Source organism: Ammospiza nelsoni, chromosome 1 (assembly GCF_027579445.1).
Source record: "Ammospiza nelsoni isolate bAmmNel1 chromosome 1, bAmmNel1.pri, whole genome shotgun sequence".
In the NCBI taxonomy this organism is placed as follows: domain Eukaryota; kingdom Metazoa; phylum Chordata; class Aves; order Passeriformes; family Passerellidae; genus Ammospiza; species Ammospiza nelsoni.
In genome coordinates this window covers 153,836,585-153,851,704 of record NC_080633.1, presented here as the reverse complement: position 1 = coordinate 153,851,704, position 15,120 = coordinate 153,836,585, and the positions used below count along the sequence as shown (strand labels likewise).

General features: G+C 50.5%; 4 protein-coding genes across 4 annotated transcripts; all 4 read left to right on the top strand.

The window, feature by feature from the left end:
• Window positions 1-1,500: 1,500 nt before the first annotated feature.
• LOC132080982 (feather beta keratin-like) lies at window positions 1,501-2,129 on the top strand. The gene is made up of 2 exons (XM_059484428.1): window positions 1,501-1,625; window positions 1,781-2,129. Exons 1-2 carry the CDS (start codon window positions 1,501-1,503, stop codon window positions 2,127-2,129), a joined length of 474 nt encoding a protein of 157 aa, XP_059340411.1.
• Window positions 2,130-4,996: 2,867 nt separating this feature from the next.
• LOC132081579 (feather beta keratin-like) lies at window positions 4,997-5,311 on the top strand. Its single transcript, XM_059485404.1, has one exon. The coding sequence runs from the start codon at window positions 4,997-4,999 to the stop codon at window positions 5,309-5,311; it is 315 nt and encodes a 104-aa protein (XP_059341387.1).
• A 2,884-nt stretch (window positions 5,312-8,195) lies between these two features.
• LOC132083069 (feather beta keratin-like) lies at window positions 8,196-8,507 on the top strand. Its single transcript, XM_059487598.1, has one exon. It carries the CDS (start codon window positions 8,196-8,198, stop codon window positions 8,505-8,507), a length of 312 nt encoding a protein of 103 aa, XP_059343581.1.
• Window positions 8,508-13,706: 5,199 nt separating this feature from the next.
• Window positions 13,707-14,729, top strand: LOC132074661 (feather beta keratin-like). The gene is made up of 3 exons (XM_059474650.1): window positions 13,707-13,728; window positions 14,091-14,207; window positions 14,392-14,729. The coding sequence occupies exons 1-3, from the start codon at window positions 13,707-13,709 to the stop codon at window positions 14,727-14,729; spliced, it is 477 nt and encodes a 158-aa protein (XP_059330633.1).
• The last annotated feature ends 391 nt before the right edge of the window (window positions 14,730-15,120 follow it).

The window sequence follows — 15,120 nt, the reverse complement described above, 5'->3', positions numbered from 1 at the left end:
CACCATTTTTGAGGATGTTGAACAGTTTTGGCCTCATGGATACAACTATTGAGCCGCTTCATTTGTCAAGCTGACTCCAGCTTGACAATTGGATCACAAGGCCCCAAATCATGTTGATTAAATATTATATGAATACAGCAGCCCACTTCACTGACCCTTTACACCACCTGTACATCCTTGCATAATCTGCAATGATGAAGTATCTGACACTGCCAAGACATTGCTAAGAGGTGGAGGTAAACACCGGCCATGGCTCACTCAGCATCCACAGTAAGAATTTTTTTTTCTGTAGGTAACAGAGGTCACTAAGACAGGATTTTGCCCTCCATAATCAACTCTAACTGCTCCTCATCACCTTGTACGAGCTGAATGAGGAAACACTTTAAAAGGGTAAAAATTGTCCCATTCTTCTCTGCAGGAACAAGGTCCCTCAAAATCCATGGGCAAGGTGGGATGTAGTAAATGCCCTGGAAGGGGCAGGTGCTAAAGTCCAGCAAAAAGGCCCAGAGCAGCCTGACAGGGCTGTAAAGGAATGGGGTCCCTCTCTCAAATGCAACCACAAACGAAAATAGACCTGTCCCATTGGCTGACTTCACTGATGACATAACAATTTTCCTAGGCATTAGTGGTTTATACTGGTATCTCTTACATGCACCTTCCAAGCAAAACCCCCCAAATACCAACTCTCACTTTCAAGCTGATGCCGAGGTCAGATGGACATGCTCAAAAGAGCAGGACATGGAATTGTAGAGTTGCAGGAAGGAAAACAGTACCCCGCTCATTACTCGCCAGGCCGGGGCAGGTAAAACTGATTTTATGAATTTCATTCATATACCTTCAAAGAGTAAAAAGGTCAACACTATTCTGAAAATTGTCTATAACCAGGTTTTTCAAATGCTCATCACATGCTATCTTCTTATCCTTCACCTGTTTTCCTTTCTAGCTGTCACTCAGAGCCCAGCAATGGGACTCCACAGTGTGACCTAGCTGGGGCCAGCTGAGATGAGTACGACGGATGAATTGCAGAGCATAACACGAGTCACCAAATAACAGGAATTGGTTTCCCATAACCAGCAAAAAAGGCCTGTCATATAAACAGGCTTAGAATGTTGGCAGTGGTACAGAGAGGGAGAGAATGTGATTGAAGGGGACACCCATTGCCCTCAGTAGAGATGCAAAGACCAGATGAGCATGACGTGGCTGTGGGGAAATGAGGACTCACCCCACAAGACACCTATAAAGCACAGCATACAAGGGACATAGGGTGACTTCACTCATGACACCCCACTGTCCAAAGTTTTGGTCACGTCCACAGCCCTCCACAAAAAACGTCTTCATCAAAAGCCCTTGGTCTCTAATACCTGCATTTAAAAGTAGCCGCCAAGGTCAAATGAACAAGAATTCAAAAGTAGGACATGACGCAGCAGAGTTGTGGGATGGAAAACACTCCCCTCCTCAGGACTCACCAGTCTGAGCCAACCCGGAACTGTGGCCTGCAAAATGCCCCAAGTCCATGGGACAAGGCTGTCCCACCCCTCCAGAACCAGCATAAAAGCTAGCCCAGCACCTCTCTCCCACACACACTTCTCCTCAAGCCTTCTCCTCCTACTCCTGCTGATAACCAGGTGAGCCTCAATCCCCTGACCCTCCTGCTCCTGGACCCCCAATCCCCTCTTCCACCATGCTCAGCCTGAGCAGCCCTCATGCCTCCCCACAGCCCCACTACACCCGCCACATTCCTCACTGCCTATTGTACCCCCAACTCTCTACCCTGCCTCAGCCCTCTCTCTCTTCCAGGCACCTTCCACACCACACCCATGGCCTGCTACAACCGCTGCAGTCCCTGCGGACCCACCCCGCTGGCCAACAGCTGCAACGAGCCCTGTGCCCTGCAATGCCAGGATTCCCGCGTCATCATCAACCCTTCCCCTGTGCTGGTCACCCTGCCAGGACCCATCATGACCTCCTTCCCCCAGAACACCGCCGTCGGATCCACCTCCTCCGCTGCTCTGGGCACTGAGCTCAATGCCCAGGGACAGCCCATCTCTGGCGGATTTGGCTTTGGCCTTGGCTACGGCCTGGGAGGCCTGGGCTGCTCTGGCAGAAGGGGCTATGGCTCCATCTGCTAAGGGTCCTCAGCACCACCCCTGACACCACCAGCTCTGGCCTCTGCCAACAGCTCCTGCAAACAAAGCATCTCAGCTGATGGCTTCTCTACTTGCACTTCACACCTGATTCCATCAGCGTCTTCTTTCTCAGCATTCTTTCAATTCAATAAATTTTTCTTGCATCATAAACAGAGTTGCCTCCTCTTCTTGTTGAATTCCCTTGCTCTCACATCCTAAGCCTGTGCAATGCCAACACCCGACTATTATGTTGGATGGAAAGGGAGCAAAGAACATTTCTTAGCAAACATGTCCCCACCAGTAAGAAGCAATGCAGACATGGTTTTGTCATGTTCCAGACCATGACACAAGGCCATCACCTCATCTACCAAAGGCTTGGACACAACAATTCTGTCCTGGGCACTGCCCTGCCAAAGTCAGTTTATGTCAGCATACACTTGAAAAAAATCTCTTCTCAGCAGCACTATTGAGTCCCCACCACGAACAGAGGAACAAAAACATCCACTTGGGCAGGAAATCTGGAGACCAATTTTTTCCATCCCCTCTGCTCAAGCAGACCCAGTAGGAACAGAATTTCCAGCATTAGGCCCAGTTCAATTTTTGGACCTCCAAGAAGAGGGACTCTGTCTCTTATACTCTGGGACCATCCACACATACTGAAAAATTCTTGCTGCCTTTGCCCATGGAATTCCATCTATTTTCACTCATGCACGGACCCCTTTTTCCTTCACGTGTGCAGTGCTGAGAACAGCTGGGCTCCCACACACTGGTGACACATCCCTGCCCAGCCTTGTCTCCTCAGAGTCCCAGCTCTCTCCACCTCTGCTATAGCAAAGATTCTCCAGCCCTTGCACTATCTGGTGGCCCTCAACTGGTCCACTACCCACTTGTGCTTTTTCACCTGTTGATGCCAGAAGTGTCCACATCACTCCACATTGGATCTGACCAGTGCCCTAAAGAGAGAAAGGGCTTTCAGGATTTCAGGTTGAAAAATTTCTGAAATCTCTCTTGGACACAGGTGACACGGCTGAAGTAATTCCCCACTGTGACCTGCTGGTCACTCAGTTCTCCAGCAGCACCACAGGGTCCTGCTCAGAAAAGTCACTTTTCGGACTCTGAACCCACAACATTATCCAGGGCCAAATGCAATTCCTGTCCAGATGCACAACTTCTCATTTCCCTTGTTTGAACCTTGGGAGATTCCTTTAATCCTTAGTCTTGAGGTCCATCTGATCGGTGGAGCAGCCAAGTGGGGCCTCAGCCACTCCATCACCTGCCAGCTCACTGAAGGGGAAACTCTCCAACTGCTGACAAGGAATGGAAAAGTCCAGGCACTCACACCTGGCACAGATGCAAAACCCAGACCAGCCTGACACACCTGGGATACCTTGGGGCCCCTCTTCACAACACACAGAAAAACTCAAAACCATGAGTTCCACATGCTGACATCACTGATGACATTCCACCTCTCCAAATCTTCATCACAACTTCAGTCCCCTTTGACACACACCATCAACACCAGCCTTTGGTTTGAAATACTCACACTTTAAAGGAGGAATGACCATGATGGAAGGGGCAGCTCCTCATGCACAGCTCAGCTGCAAAGGCCACGCCAGCCTGATGTGGCTGTGGTGGAATGGGGCCCCTCTTCTCAATAGAACCACAAACTAAACCACACAATAACCACAGAATGACCTCATTGATGACAGAATAATTTCATTGATGACAGCCATATTTTTCTTAGGCTTTTGTGGCATATTTTGGTTTTTCTGACACACATCTTCCAAACAAATCTACCTAAATACCAACTCTCATTTAAAAGCTGACACAAAGGTCAGATTGACACTTCCTCAAGAGAAGGACATGGCACTGCAGAGTTGTGGGGAGGGTAACACTCCTCACATGACGACTTGCAAGGCTGCATCAGACAAAACTGATATTATGACTTCAATTCAGGTACCTGTAGAGATTAACAGGGTCAACCCTTCTTTTGAAAAGTGAATGTCAGTAGTTCCATCAGAACTACTCCTCACAAGTCTTCTCCTTATTCTTCACCAGCTATGGATGGACCAACAAAAGACTTTGGGGAATATGGGAGACATCTCTAAATCACAGGAATTGCTTCCCATCTTTAGTAGGAAAGGCCTGAACTATAGGGGTGTTTAGGAATTTTGCAATATGGTAGGGTGACAGAAAATGTGATGGGTGATGCAAGGGGAGCTGTCACCTGTCACCCCCAGAAGAGCTGCAGAGCCCTATGCAGCCTGATGTGGCTGTGGTGGAATGAGGCCCCAGGTCATCCCACACCCACAAAACCACAGCACACCACGGTCACAATGATGACATCCCACCTCACCAAAGCTTTGGTCATGTCTTCTGCCCTCCCAGAGAAACAATGTCAACCACAGCCTTTAGTCAAATATACTTGACTTTAAAAGCTGCCGCCAAGGTCATGTCCTCAAGAGCAGGACATGACACTGCAGAGTTGTGGGGAGCAAAATACTCCTCACCTCAGCACTCACCAGGACTGCAAAATGCCCCAAGGCCATGGGACAAGGCTGTCCCGCCCCTCCAGAACCAGCATAAAAGCCAGCCCAGAGCCTCTCTCCCTCACACACTTCTCCTCAAGCCTTCTCCTCCTGCTCCTGTAGACAACCAGGTGAGACTCAAGCCCCAGCCCTCCTGCTCATACACCCCTGGCCCTTCTCTTCCAGCACACGCAGCCCCAGCCTCTGCAGCACTCACGCCTCCCCACAGCCACACAACAGCCTCCACACACTCCCCAGCCTGCTGACACTTCACTCTTTACATCCCCACTCCTCTAGCTTTCCTCACCCTCTCTCTTTCCAGGCACCCTCCACACCACACCCATGGCCTGCTACAACCGCTGCAGTCCCTGCGGACCCACCCCGCTGGCCAACAGCTGCAACGAGCCCTGTGCCCTGCAATGCCAGGATTCCCGCGTCATCATCAACCCTTCCCCTGTGCTGGTCACCCTGCCAGGACCCATCATGACCTCCTTCCCCCAGAACACCGCCGTCGGATCCACCTCCTCCGCTGCTCTGGGCACTGAGCTCAATGCCCAGGGACAGCCCATCTCTGGCGGATTTGGTGGCTTTGGCCTTGGCTACGGCCTGGGAGGCCTGGGCTGCTATGGCAGAAGGGGCTATGGCTCCATCTGCTAAGGGCCCTCAGCATCACTCCTGACACAAACCAGCTCTGCCCTCTGCCAACAGCTCCTGCAATCAAAGCACCTCGGCTGATGGTCTCTCTACTTGTACCTCACACCTGATTCCTTCAGCTTCTTCCTTCTAATCCTTATTTGAATTCAATAAATTTTTCTTGCATCACAACCTGAGTTGCTTCCTGTTCTTTTTGAATTCCAAAATCTCACACCCTTACCCTGTGCAATGCCAGTACTCAACAAATGTGTTGGATGGAAAGGGAGCAAAGAACATTTCTTAGCAAATGTCCCCAACAATCAACGAGCAAACATGTCCCCAACAATCAACGCTGACCGGGGAGAGGGGAGAGGGTAGACCTTCCAGAACATGACACAAGGCCATCACATCATCTACCAAAGGCTTTGACACAGCAATTATCTCCTGGGCACTGCTCTGTCAAAGATACTCTATGCCAGCATACACTTGAAAAATTCTCTTCCCAGCAACACTCTTGAGTCCTCCCCATGAACAGAGGAATAACATCATGCACTTGGGCAGGAAGTCTAGAGTGAAAATTCTTCATCCCCATTACTCAAGCAGGCCCAGCAGGAGCAGGATTTCCAGGAATGTGGCCAGTTCAGTGTTGGACCTCCAAGAAGAGGGACCCTCTTGTCTCTTACACTCAGGGACCATACACACACACTGAATAATTCCTGCTTCCTTTGCCCATGGAATTCCATCTAACTTCAGTTGTGCATGTGCCCTTTTTCTTTCATGTGTGCAGTGCTGAGAACAGCTGGGCTCCCAGACACTGATGACACCTCCCTGCACAGCCTTGTCTCCTGAGAGTTCCAGCTCTCTCCATCTCTCTTCTAGCAAAGATTCTCCAGCCTGTACAATATATGTTGGCCCTCAATCTCTCTTCTTTCACTACCCACTTGTGCTTCTTCTCCTGTATAAGTCAGAACTGTCAACACCACTCCTCACAGGATCTTTCCAGTGCTTTAAAGAGAGGATGGCCCACCTCTCACAACTTCATGGTAACAATTTCCTGAAGTCTGCCTTGGACACAGGTGATGCCCCACTGAAGTAATGCCCCACTTCAACCTTCTGGCCTCTGTTCTTGATCAGCACCACAGGGTCCTGCTCACAAAAGCCACTTTTCAGACTCTCAGCCTACAGCATGAGACAGAGGCAAATGCTATTCCTGTCCAGATGCACATCTTCACATTTCTCTTGTTTGAAATTTGGGAGGTTCTCTTCAAACCTTAATCTTGAGGTCCTTCTGAATGGTTGAATAGCCAAGTGGGGTCACAGACACCCCAACATCTGACAGCTCTCTGAAGGGGCACATCTCCAACTGCTGACAAGGAATGGAAGAGTCCAGGCCCTCACACCTGGCACAGATGCAAAGCCCAGACCTGCCTGACACACCTGGGATACCTTGGAGCCCCTCCTCACCCACAACACACCCACACACCCAAAACCATGAGTTCCACAGGCTGACCTCACTGATGACACCCCACCTCTGCAAATCTTGGTCACACCTTCAGTCCCCTTTGACACACACTGTCAAAACCTGACTTTGGTGTCAAATACTCTCACTTTAAAGGAGGAATGTCCACAATGGAAGGGGCAGCTCCTCATGCACAGCACAGTGCAAAGGCCACACCAGCCTGACATAGCTGCAGTGGAACCGGGCCCCTCTGCACAACACACCCACAAACTAAACCACACGAGGGCCACAGAATGACCTCAATGATGACACCTATATTTTCCTTAGGCTTTTCTTGTATATTTTGGGGTTTCTGACACACATCTTCCAAACAAATCCTCCCAAGTACCAAGTCTTATTTAAAAGCTGACACCATTGTCAGATGGACACTTCCTCAAGAGAAGGACAGGACACTACAGAGTTGTGGGGAGGATAACACTCCCCACATGATAACTTGCAAGGCTGTGTCAGACAAAACTGGTATTATGACTTCAATTCAGGTACCTCTAGAGAGTAACAAGGTCAACACACTTTTTCTGAAAAGTGAATGTCTATAGCGACATCAGTTGCCCCTCACACAAGTTCTTCCCCTTATCCTTCACCAGCTATGGATGGACCAGCACAAGACCTTGCGTTGCAGGGGAGGCATCTCTGAATAACAGGAATGGCTTCCCATCTTTAGTGGGAAAGGCCTGAACTATAGGGCTATTTAGGAATTTTGCAATATGGTCAGGAGACAGAAAATGTGATGGAAGGGGGCCTGTCACCTGGCACCTCAAGAAGAGTTGCAAAGCCCAAACCAGCCTGATGTGGCTGTGGGGGAATGAAGCCCGTCTTCACCACACAGCCACAAAACCACAGCACATCACTGCCATGATGATGACATCCCACCTCTCCAAAGCTTTGGTCATGTATTCAGCCCTCCCAGAGAAACAAAATTAACAGCAGCCTTTGGTCTCTAATACCTGCATTTAAAAGCTGCTGCCAAGATCATGTGTTCAAAAGCAGGACGTGACACTGCAGAGTTGTGGGGAGCAAAACACTCCTCACCTCAGCACTCACCTGGCCTGCAAAATGCCCCAAGGCCATGGGACAAGGCTGTCCCGCCCCTCCAGAACCAGCATAAAAGCCAGCCCAGAGCCTCTCTCACTCACACACTCCTCCTCAAGCATTCTTCTCCTGCTCCTGTAGACAACCAGGTGAGACTCAAGCCCCAGCCCTCCTGCTCATACACCCCTGGCCCTTCTCTTCCAGCACACGCAGCCCCAGCCTCTGCAGCACTCACGCCTCCCCACAGCCACACAACAGCCTCCACACACTCCCCAGCCTGCTGACACTTCACTCTTTACATCCCCACTCCTCTAGCCTTCCTCACCCTCTCTCTTTCCAGGCACCCTCCACACCACACCCATGGCCTGCTACAACCGCTGCAGTCCCTGCGGACCCACCCCGCTGGCCAACAGCTGCAACGAGCCCTGTGCCCTGCAATGCCAGGATTCCCGCGTCATCATCGACCCTTCCCCTGTGCTGATCACCCTGCCAGGACCCATCATGACCTCCTTCCCCCAGAACACCGCCGTCGGATCCACCTCCTCCGCTGCTCTGGGCACTGAGCTCAATGCCCAGGGACAGCCCATCTCTGGCGGATTTGGCTTTGGCCTTGGCTACGGCCTGGGAGGCCTGGGCTGCTATGGCAGAAGGGGCTATGGCTACATCTGCTAAAGGCCCTCAGCACCACCCCTGACACCACCAGCTCTGGCCTCTGCCAACAGCTCCTGCAAGCAAAGAACCACGGCTGATGTCCTCTCTGCTTGCATCTCACACATTATTCCTTCAGCTTCTTCTTTCTCAGTATTATTTCATTTCAATAAAGTTTTCTTGCACCACAACCTGAGTTGCTTTCTGTTCTTTTTGAATTCCAAATATGTCACATCCTCACCCTGTGAAATACCAGCACTCAACCATTATGTGAGATTGAAAGGGAGCAAAGAACATTTCTTAGCAAATATGTCCCCACCAAAAACAACCAACACTGACATGGGAAACAAGGGAGAGGGGAGACCTTCCTGAACATGACACAAGGCCATCACCTCCTCTTCCAAAAGCCTTGACTCAATAATCCCCTCCTGGGCACTGCTCTGCCAAATTCAATCTATGCCAGCATACACTTGAGAAATTATCTTTGGAAGCACTCTTGTTTCCACCCCATGAACAGAGGAATAACATCATGCGCTTAGGCAGCAATTCCAGAGTCAAAGTGCTTCCATCCTCTCTGCTCAAGCAGGTCCAGCAGGGACAGGATTTCCAGGACAGTGGCCAGATTAGTTTTGGACCTTCAAGAAGAGGGACCCCATTGCCTCTTACTCTGAGGCCATTGACACGCACTGAAAAATTCTTGCTTCCTTTGCCCATGGAATTCACTTTATATTCAAATATGCATGTGCCTTCTATTCCTTCAAGTGTGCACTCCTGAGAACAGCATGGCTCTCAGACACTGGTGACACATCCCTGCCCATCCTTGTCTCCTCAGAGTCCTAGTTCTCTCTGTCTCTCTTCTAGCAAGGAGCCACCAGGCCCTTAATTATCTGGTGGCCCTCAACAGCTCTTTGTCCACTACGCCCTTGTGCTTCTTCACCTATGGAAGCCAGAACTGTCCACATCACCACACACCGGCTCTCACCAATGCTCTAAAGAGAGGAAGGGCCACCTCTCCTGACTTCATGGCAACAATTTCCACAAATCTGTCCAGGGCACAGGTGATGCTCCACTGAAGTAATTCCCCACCACAACCAGCTGCTCATTCTTTTCTCCATCAGCACCACTGGGTCCTGTTCAGAAAAGTCACTTTTCAGACTCCCTGCCCACAGCATGACCCAGGGGCAAGTCCTGTCCAGATGCCGAGCTTCTCATTTCCCTTGTTTGAATCTTGGGAGATTCCTTTAATCCTTAGTCTTGAGGACCTTCTGAATGGTGGAACAGCCAAGTGGGGCCTCAGCCACTCCATCACCTGCCAGCTAACTGAAGGGGAAACTCTGCAACTGCTGACACAGAATGCAACAGTCCAGGCACTCACACCTGGCACGGATGCAAAACCCAGACCATCCCCTCTGACCTGGAATACTTTGGGGCCCCTCTCCACAACACACCCACAAAGCCAAAACCATGAGTTCTACAGGCTGACCTCACTGATGACACCACACCTCTGCAAATCTTGGTCACACCTTCAGTCCGCTTTAACGCACACCATCAACACCAGTCTTGGGTCTAAAATAGCCACATTTTAAAGGAGGAATGACTGTGATGGAAGGGGCAGGTCCTCATGCACAGCACAGCTGCAAAGGCCACACCAGCCTGACATAGCTGTGGTGCAATGGGGCCCCTCTTCACAACACACTCCACAAAATAAACCACATAAGTACCACAGAATGACCTCACTGATGACACCCATATTATTCCTTGGGCTTTTGTTGTATATTCTGATTTTTCTGACACACATCTTCCAAACAAATCCTCCCAAGTACCAAGTCTTATTTAAAAGCTGACACCAAGGTCAGACAAACCCTTCCTCAAGAGAAGGACAAGACACTGCAGAGTTGTGGGCAGGAAAACATTCCCCACATGAAGACCTGCAAGGCTGTGTCAGACAAAACTGATATTATGATTTCCATTCAGGTACCTATAGAGAGTAACAAGGTCAACACACTTTTTCTGAAAAGTGAATGTCTGCAGCTACATCCGTTGCTCCTCACACAAGTTCTTCCCCTATCTTTCACCAGCTATGGATGGACCAGCACAAGACCTTTGGAGAATGAGAGGCATCTGTAAATCACAGGAATTGCTTTCCCATGACTAGGGGAAAAGGCCTGAAATATAGGGGCTTTAGGAATTTTGCAACACGGTAGGGTGACAGAAAATGTGATGGAAGGGGACCGGTCCACTGTCACCCCCAGAAGAGCTGCAAAGCGCAAACAAGCCTGACGTGACTGTGGTGGAATGAAGCCCCTCTTCCCCACACACCCACAAAACCACAGCACACCACTGCCATGATGATGACATCCCACCTCTCCAAAGCTTTGGTCATATATTCAGCCCTCCCAAAGAAACAACATCAACTACAGCCTTTAGTCATTAATACTTCAATTTAAAAGCTGCCGCCAATGTCATGGCCTCAAGGGCAGAACATGACACTGCAGAGTTGTGGGGAGCAAAATACTCCCCACCTCAGCACTCACCAGGCCTGCAAAATGCTCCAAGGCCATGGGACAAGGCTATCCCACCGCTCCAGAACCAGCATAAAAGCTGGCCCGGAGCCTCTCTCCCTCACACACTTCTCCTCATAGCTTCTCCACCTGCTCCTGCTGACAACCAGGTGTGTCTCAAGCCCTGACCCTCCTCCTCCTGCATCCGTGGCCCTTATCTTCCAGCAAGCTGTGCCCCAGCCTCAGCAGCCCTCATGCCTCCCCACAGCCACACTACAGCCTCCACACTCCCTCACTCTTCTACATCACTGCCCCTCGCATGCCCACAACCCTGTCTAACATTATCCTCTCTCTTCCAGGCACCCTCCACACCACACCCATGGCCAGCTACAACCGCTGCAGTCCCTGCGGACCCACCCCGCTGGCCAACAGCTGCAACGAGACCTGTGCCCTGCAATGCCAGGATTCCCGCGTCATCATCGACCCTTCCCCTGTGATGGTCACCCTGCCAGGACCCATCATGACCTCCTTCCCCCAGAACACCGCCGTCGGATCCACCTCCTCCGCTGCTCTGGGCACTGAGCTCAATGCCCAGGGACAGCCCATCTCTGGCGGATTTGGTGGCTTTGGTCTTGGCTACGGCCTGGGAGGCCTGGGCTGCTATGGCAGAAGGGGCTATGGCTACATCTGCTAAGGGCCCTCAGCACCACCCCTGACACCACCAGCTCTAACCCCTGCCAACAGCTCCTGCAACCAAAGCACCTTGGCTCATATTTGCCCTACTTGTACCTCATTCTGGATCTGTTTAAGTTCTCTCCCTTGTCTTTTTAATCTTTTGCCTCAATAAAGTTTTCCTGTATCAAAGCCTCACGCATCTCCTCTTCTTCTATGAATTTCACACCTCTCACACCCTCACCCATGGGCTGGATGGCAAAGGGGCACAACACCTTCCTAAACAAGTAGAATCCCAACAGTAACAACCTGAACTGGCACAGGAAGAAGGGTTGAAGGGTCACATTCCAGAACATGACAAAATCACATCGCCTGCCATACAAAAGGTTTTGACACAACAATGCTCTCCTGTTCATTGCTCTGGGAAAGCCTCTCCATGCCAGCATTCCCTTGACAAGATCTCCTCCCATCACAACTCTCAAAGCACACAAACAAGCACAATATAATCCACTGTCAGAGAAACTCAGGAAGCGCTGCAAGCGCTTCCATCCCCTCTGCTCAAGGAAGGATACCCAGAGAAGGACTTCCAGAACCATGGACACCTCAGGTTTTCATCTCTCTGGGAAGAGAAACTCCTGCACCTCTTCCACTCTATGACCAACCTCACACCAAGAACAGCTTGTCTGCTCTGCCCAGGTAATTCTGTCTGTTTTCACTTGTGCCCTTGCTGACTTGTAAAAGCCCCTTATTGAGCCGTGCCTCCTGGAAGTCCCAGCTCTCTCAGTCCTCACTGACAAATCCTCCAACCCCTTAAATATCTTGGTAGCCCTGAATTGGCCTTGCATCACTAAGTCTGTGGGCCTCCTCCCTGCGGGACCCCAGACCTGCTCACACTGACTCACAACATTTTTGAGGATGTTGAACAGTGTCGGCCTCATGGATACGACTCTTGAGCTACTTCATTTGAAGTTTGACTCCAGCTTGACTTTGGATCACAAGGCTCCAGGTCTTGTTATTTAAATATTATATAAATAGAACAGTCCACATCACTGACCCCTCACACAACCTGTAAAATCTTCCATCCTCTGGGATGATGCAGTAGGAGACAGTGCCAAAGATATTGCTTGGAGGTGGAAGTAAACACCAGCCATGGCTCCCTCATCACGCACAGTAAGATTTTTTTTTCCTGCATGTAACACAGAGGTCACTAAGACAGGATTTTGCCCTCCAAATCAACTCTAACTGTTCCTCATCACCTTGTATGACCTGCATTAGGAAAAGCTTTGTAGGGGAAAAATCATTGTGTCCCACCTAGACAAGGTGTCCCATCCTTGTCTGCTGGAACAAGCTCCCTGGAAATCCATGGGAAGGTGGGAGGGAGTAAATGCACTGGAAGGGGCAGGACCTAATGCCCAGCAAAGCCACAAAGCCCAGAGCAGCCTGACCAGGCTGTAAAGGAATTGAGTCCCACTCTCAAACGCAACCACAAAGCAAAGAACATCTGTCCCATGGTTTGAACTCATTGAAGACATCCCAATTTTCAAAGACATTTGTGGTTTCATTTGGTTTCTCTGACACACACCCTCCAAGCAAATCCTCCCAAATAGCAACTCTCACTTCAAAACTGCTGCCAAGGTCAGGTGGACTGGAACACAGGAGCAGGATTTGGAATTGTAGTGTTGCAGGAAGAAAAAGAGTCCCCAGCTCGTGGCTTGTCAGCCTAGGCCAGGTAAAACTGAAGTTAAAATTTACAATTAGGTACCTTGAGGGAGTAAAGACATCAACAGTTCTATTCTGAAAATTGAATGCATCCAGGTCATTCAAGTGCTCCACAGACATCATCTTCTTATCCTTCACCAGTTTTCCTTTCTAGCTGTCACTCAGAGCCCAGCAGTGGGACCTCACAGTGTGACCTACCTGGGGCCAAGTGAGATAAGCACTACAAATGAATAAAACACAAGACATTAGAGAGCACAACAGAAGTCCCCAAAACACAGGGATTGCTTTCCCATATCCAGCAGCAAAGGCCTGGCATATAAACAGGTTTACCATGTTGGATATGGCACAGGCAGGTAAAGAATGTGATGGAAGGGGACACACGTCATCCTCAGAAGAGCTCCAAAGCCCAGATGAGCCTGACGTGGCTGCAGAGGGGATCAGGATGCTCTCCACAAGACACCAAAAAACCACAGCATACCAGGGCCAGGGGGTGACTTCAGTGTTGACACCCCATGGTCCAAAGCTTTGGTCAACATCTACAGCCTCCAAAAGAAACATCATCATCATCAACAACAGAATTGGGTCTCTAATACTTGCATTTAAAAGCTGCCAGCACTGTCAGATGGACAGGGACTCAAAAGTAGAACATGACACTGCAGAGTTGTGGGATGGAAAAAACTCCCCACCTTATGACTCACCATACTGAGGCAGCCAGGAACGGGCCATGGCACAAGGCTGTCCCGACCCTCCAGAACCAGCATAAAAGCCAGCCCAGAGCCTCTCTCACTCACATACTTGACTCGAAGCCTTCTCCTCCTGCACCTGCAGACTACCAGGTGAGACTCAAACCGCTGACCCTCCTGATCCTGGACCCCTGATCCCCTCTTTCCAGCACGCTCAGCCCCAGCAGCCCTCACACCTCCCCACAGACCCACTACAGCTTCTACACTCCATCACCCTCCTGCATCACTGCCCCTCACACCCCCAAAACTAGTCTAAATTTATCCCTTCTCTTCCAGGCACCCTCCACACCACACCCATGGCCTGCAATAGCCTCTGCCGTCCCTGCGGACCCACCCCACTGGCCAAAAGCTGCAACGATCCCTGTGCCCTGCAATGCCAGGATTCCCGCGTCATCATCAACCCTTCCCCTGTGATGGTCACCCTGCCAGGACCCATCATGACCTCCTTCCCCCAGAACACCGCCGTCGGATCCACCTCCTCCGCTGCTCTGGGCACTGAGCTCAGTGTGCAGGGACAGCCCATCTCTGGCGGATTTGGTGGCTTTGGCCTTGGCTACGGCCTGGGAGGCCTGGGCTGCTATGGCAGAAGGGGCTATGGCTACATCTGCTAAGGGCCCTCAGCACCACCACTGACACCACCAGCTCTGGCCTCTGCCAACAGCTCCTGCAACCAAAGCACCTCAGATGATGGTCTCTCTACCTTCGCCTCACTCTGGATCCATTCATGTTCTCTCCCTTGCCTTTTAATTCTTTTGCCTCAATAAACTTTTCCTGCATCAAAGACTCACTTGTCTCTTCCTTTTGAATTCCAAAGCCCTGACATCCTCACCCACGGGAGGCAAAGGGGCACAACACCTTCCTAAACATGTAGAACCTCAATGGTAACAACCATAACTGGCACCGGAGGCTTGAAGTTGAAGGGTGAAGGGTGACCCTTCAGTATATGAGAAACCCACATCATCTTCCATTCCAAAGGCTTGGACACAACAAAGCTCTCCTGCT

Bases quoted from the DNA above. Each gene is read 5' to 3' on its own strand.
- LOC132080982 (XM_059484428.1), top strand. From the start codon at position 1,501: ATGCCCCAAGTCCATGGGACAAGGCTGTCCCACCCCTCCAGAACCAGC. The intron at 1,626-1,780 runs GTGAGCCTCAAT...ACCCTGCCTCAG, and splicing joins CTACTCCTGCTGATAACCAG to CCCTCTCTCTCTTCCAGGCA.
- LOC132081579 (XM_059485404.1), top strand. From the start codon at position 4,997: ATGGCCTGCTACAACCGCTGCAGTCCCTGCGGACCCACCCCGCTGGCC.
- LOC132083069 (XM_059487598.1), top strand. From the start codon at position 8,196: ATGGCCTGCTACAACCGCTGCAGTCCCTGCGGACCCACCCCGCTGGCC.
- LOC132074661 (XM_059474650.1), top strand. From the start codon at position 13,707: ATGTTGGATATGGCACAGGCAG. The intron at 13,729-14,090 runs GTAAAGAATGTG...TGAGGCAGCCAG, and splicing joins GTTGGATATGGCACAGGCAG to GAACGGGCCATGGCACAAGG. The intron at 14,208-14,391 runs CCAGGTGAGACT...TCCCTTCTCTTC, and splicing joins CCTCCTGCACCTGCAGACTA to CAGGCACCCTCCACACCACA.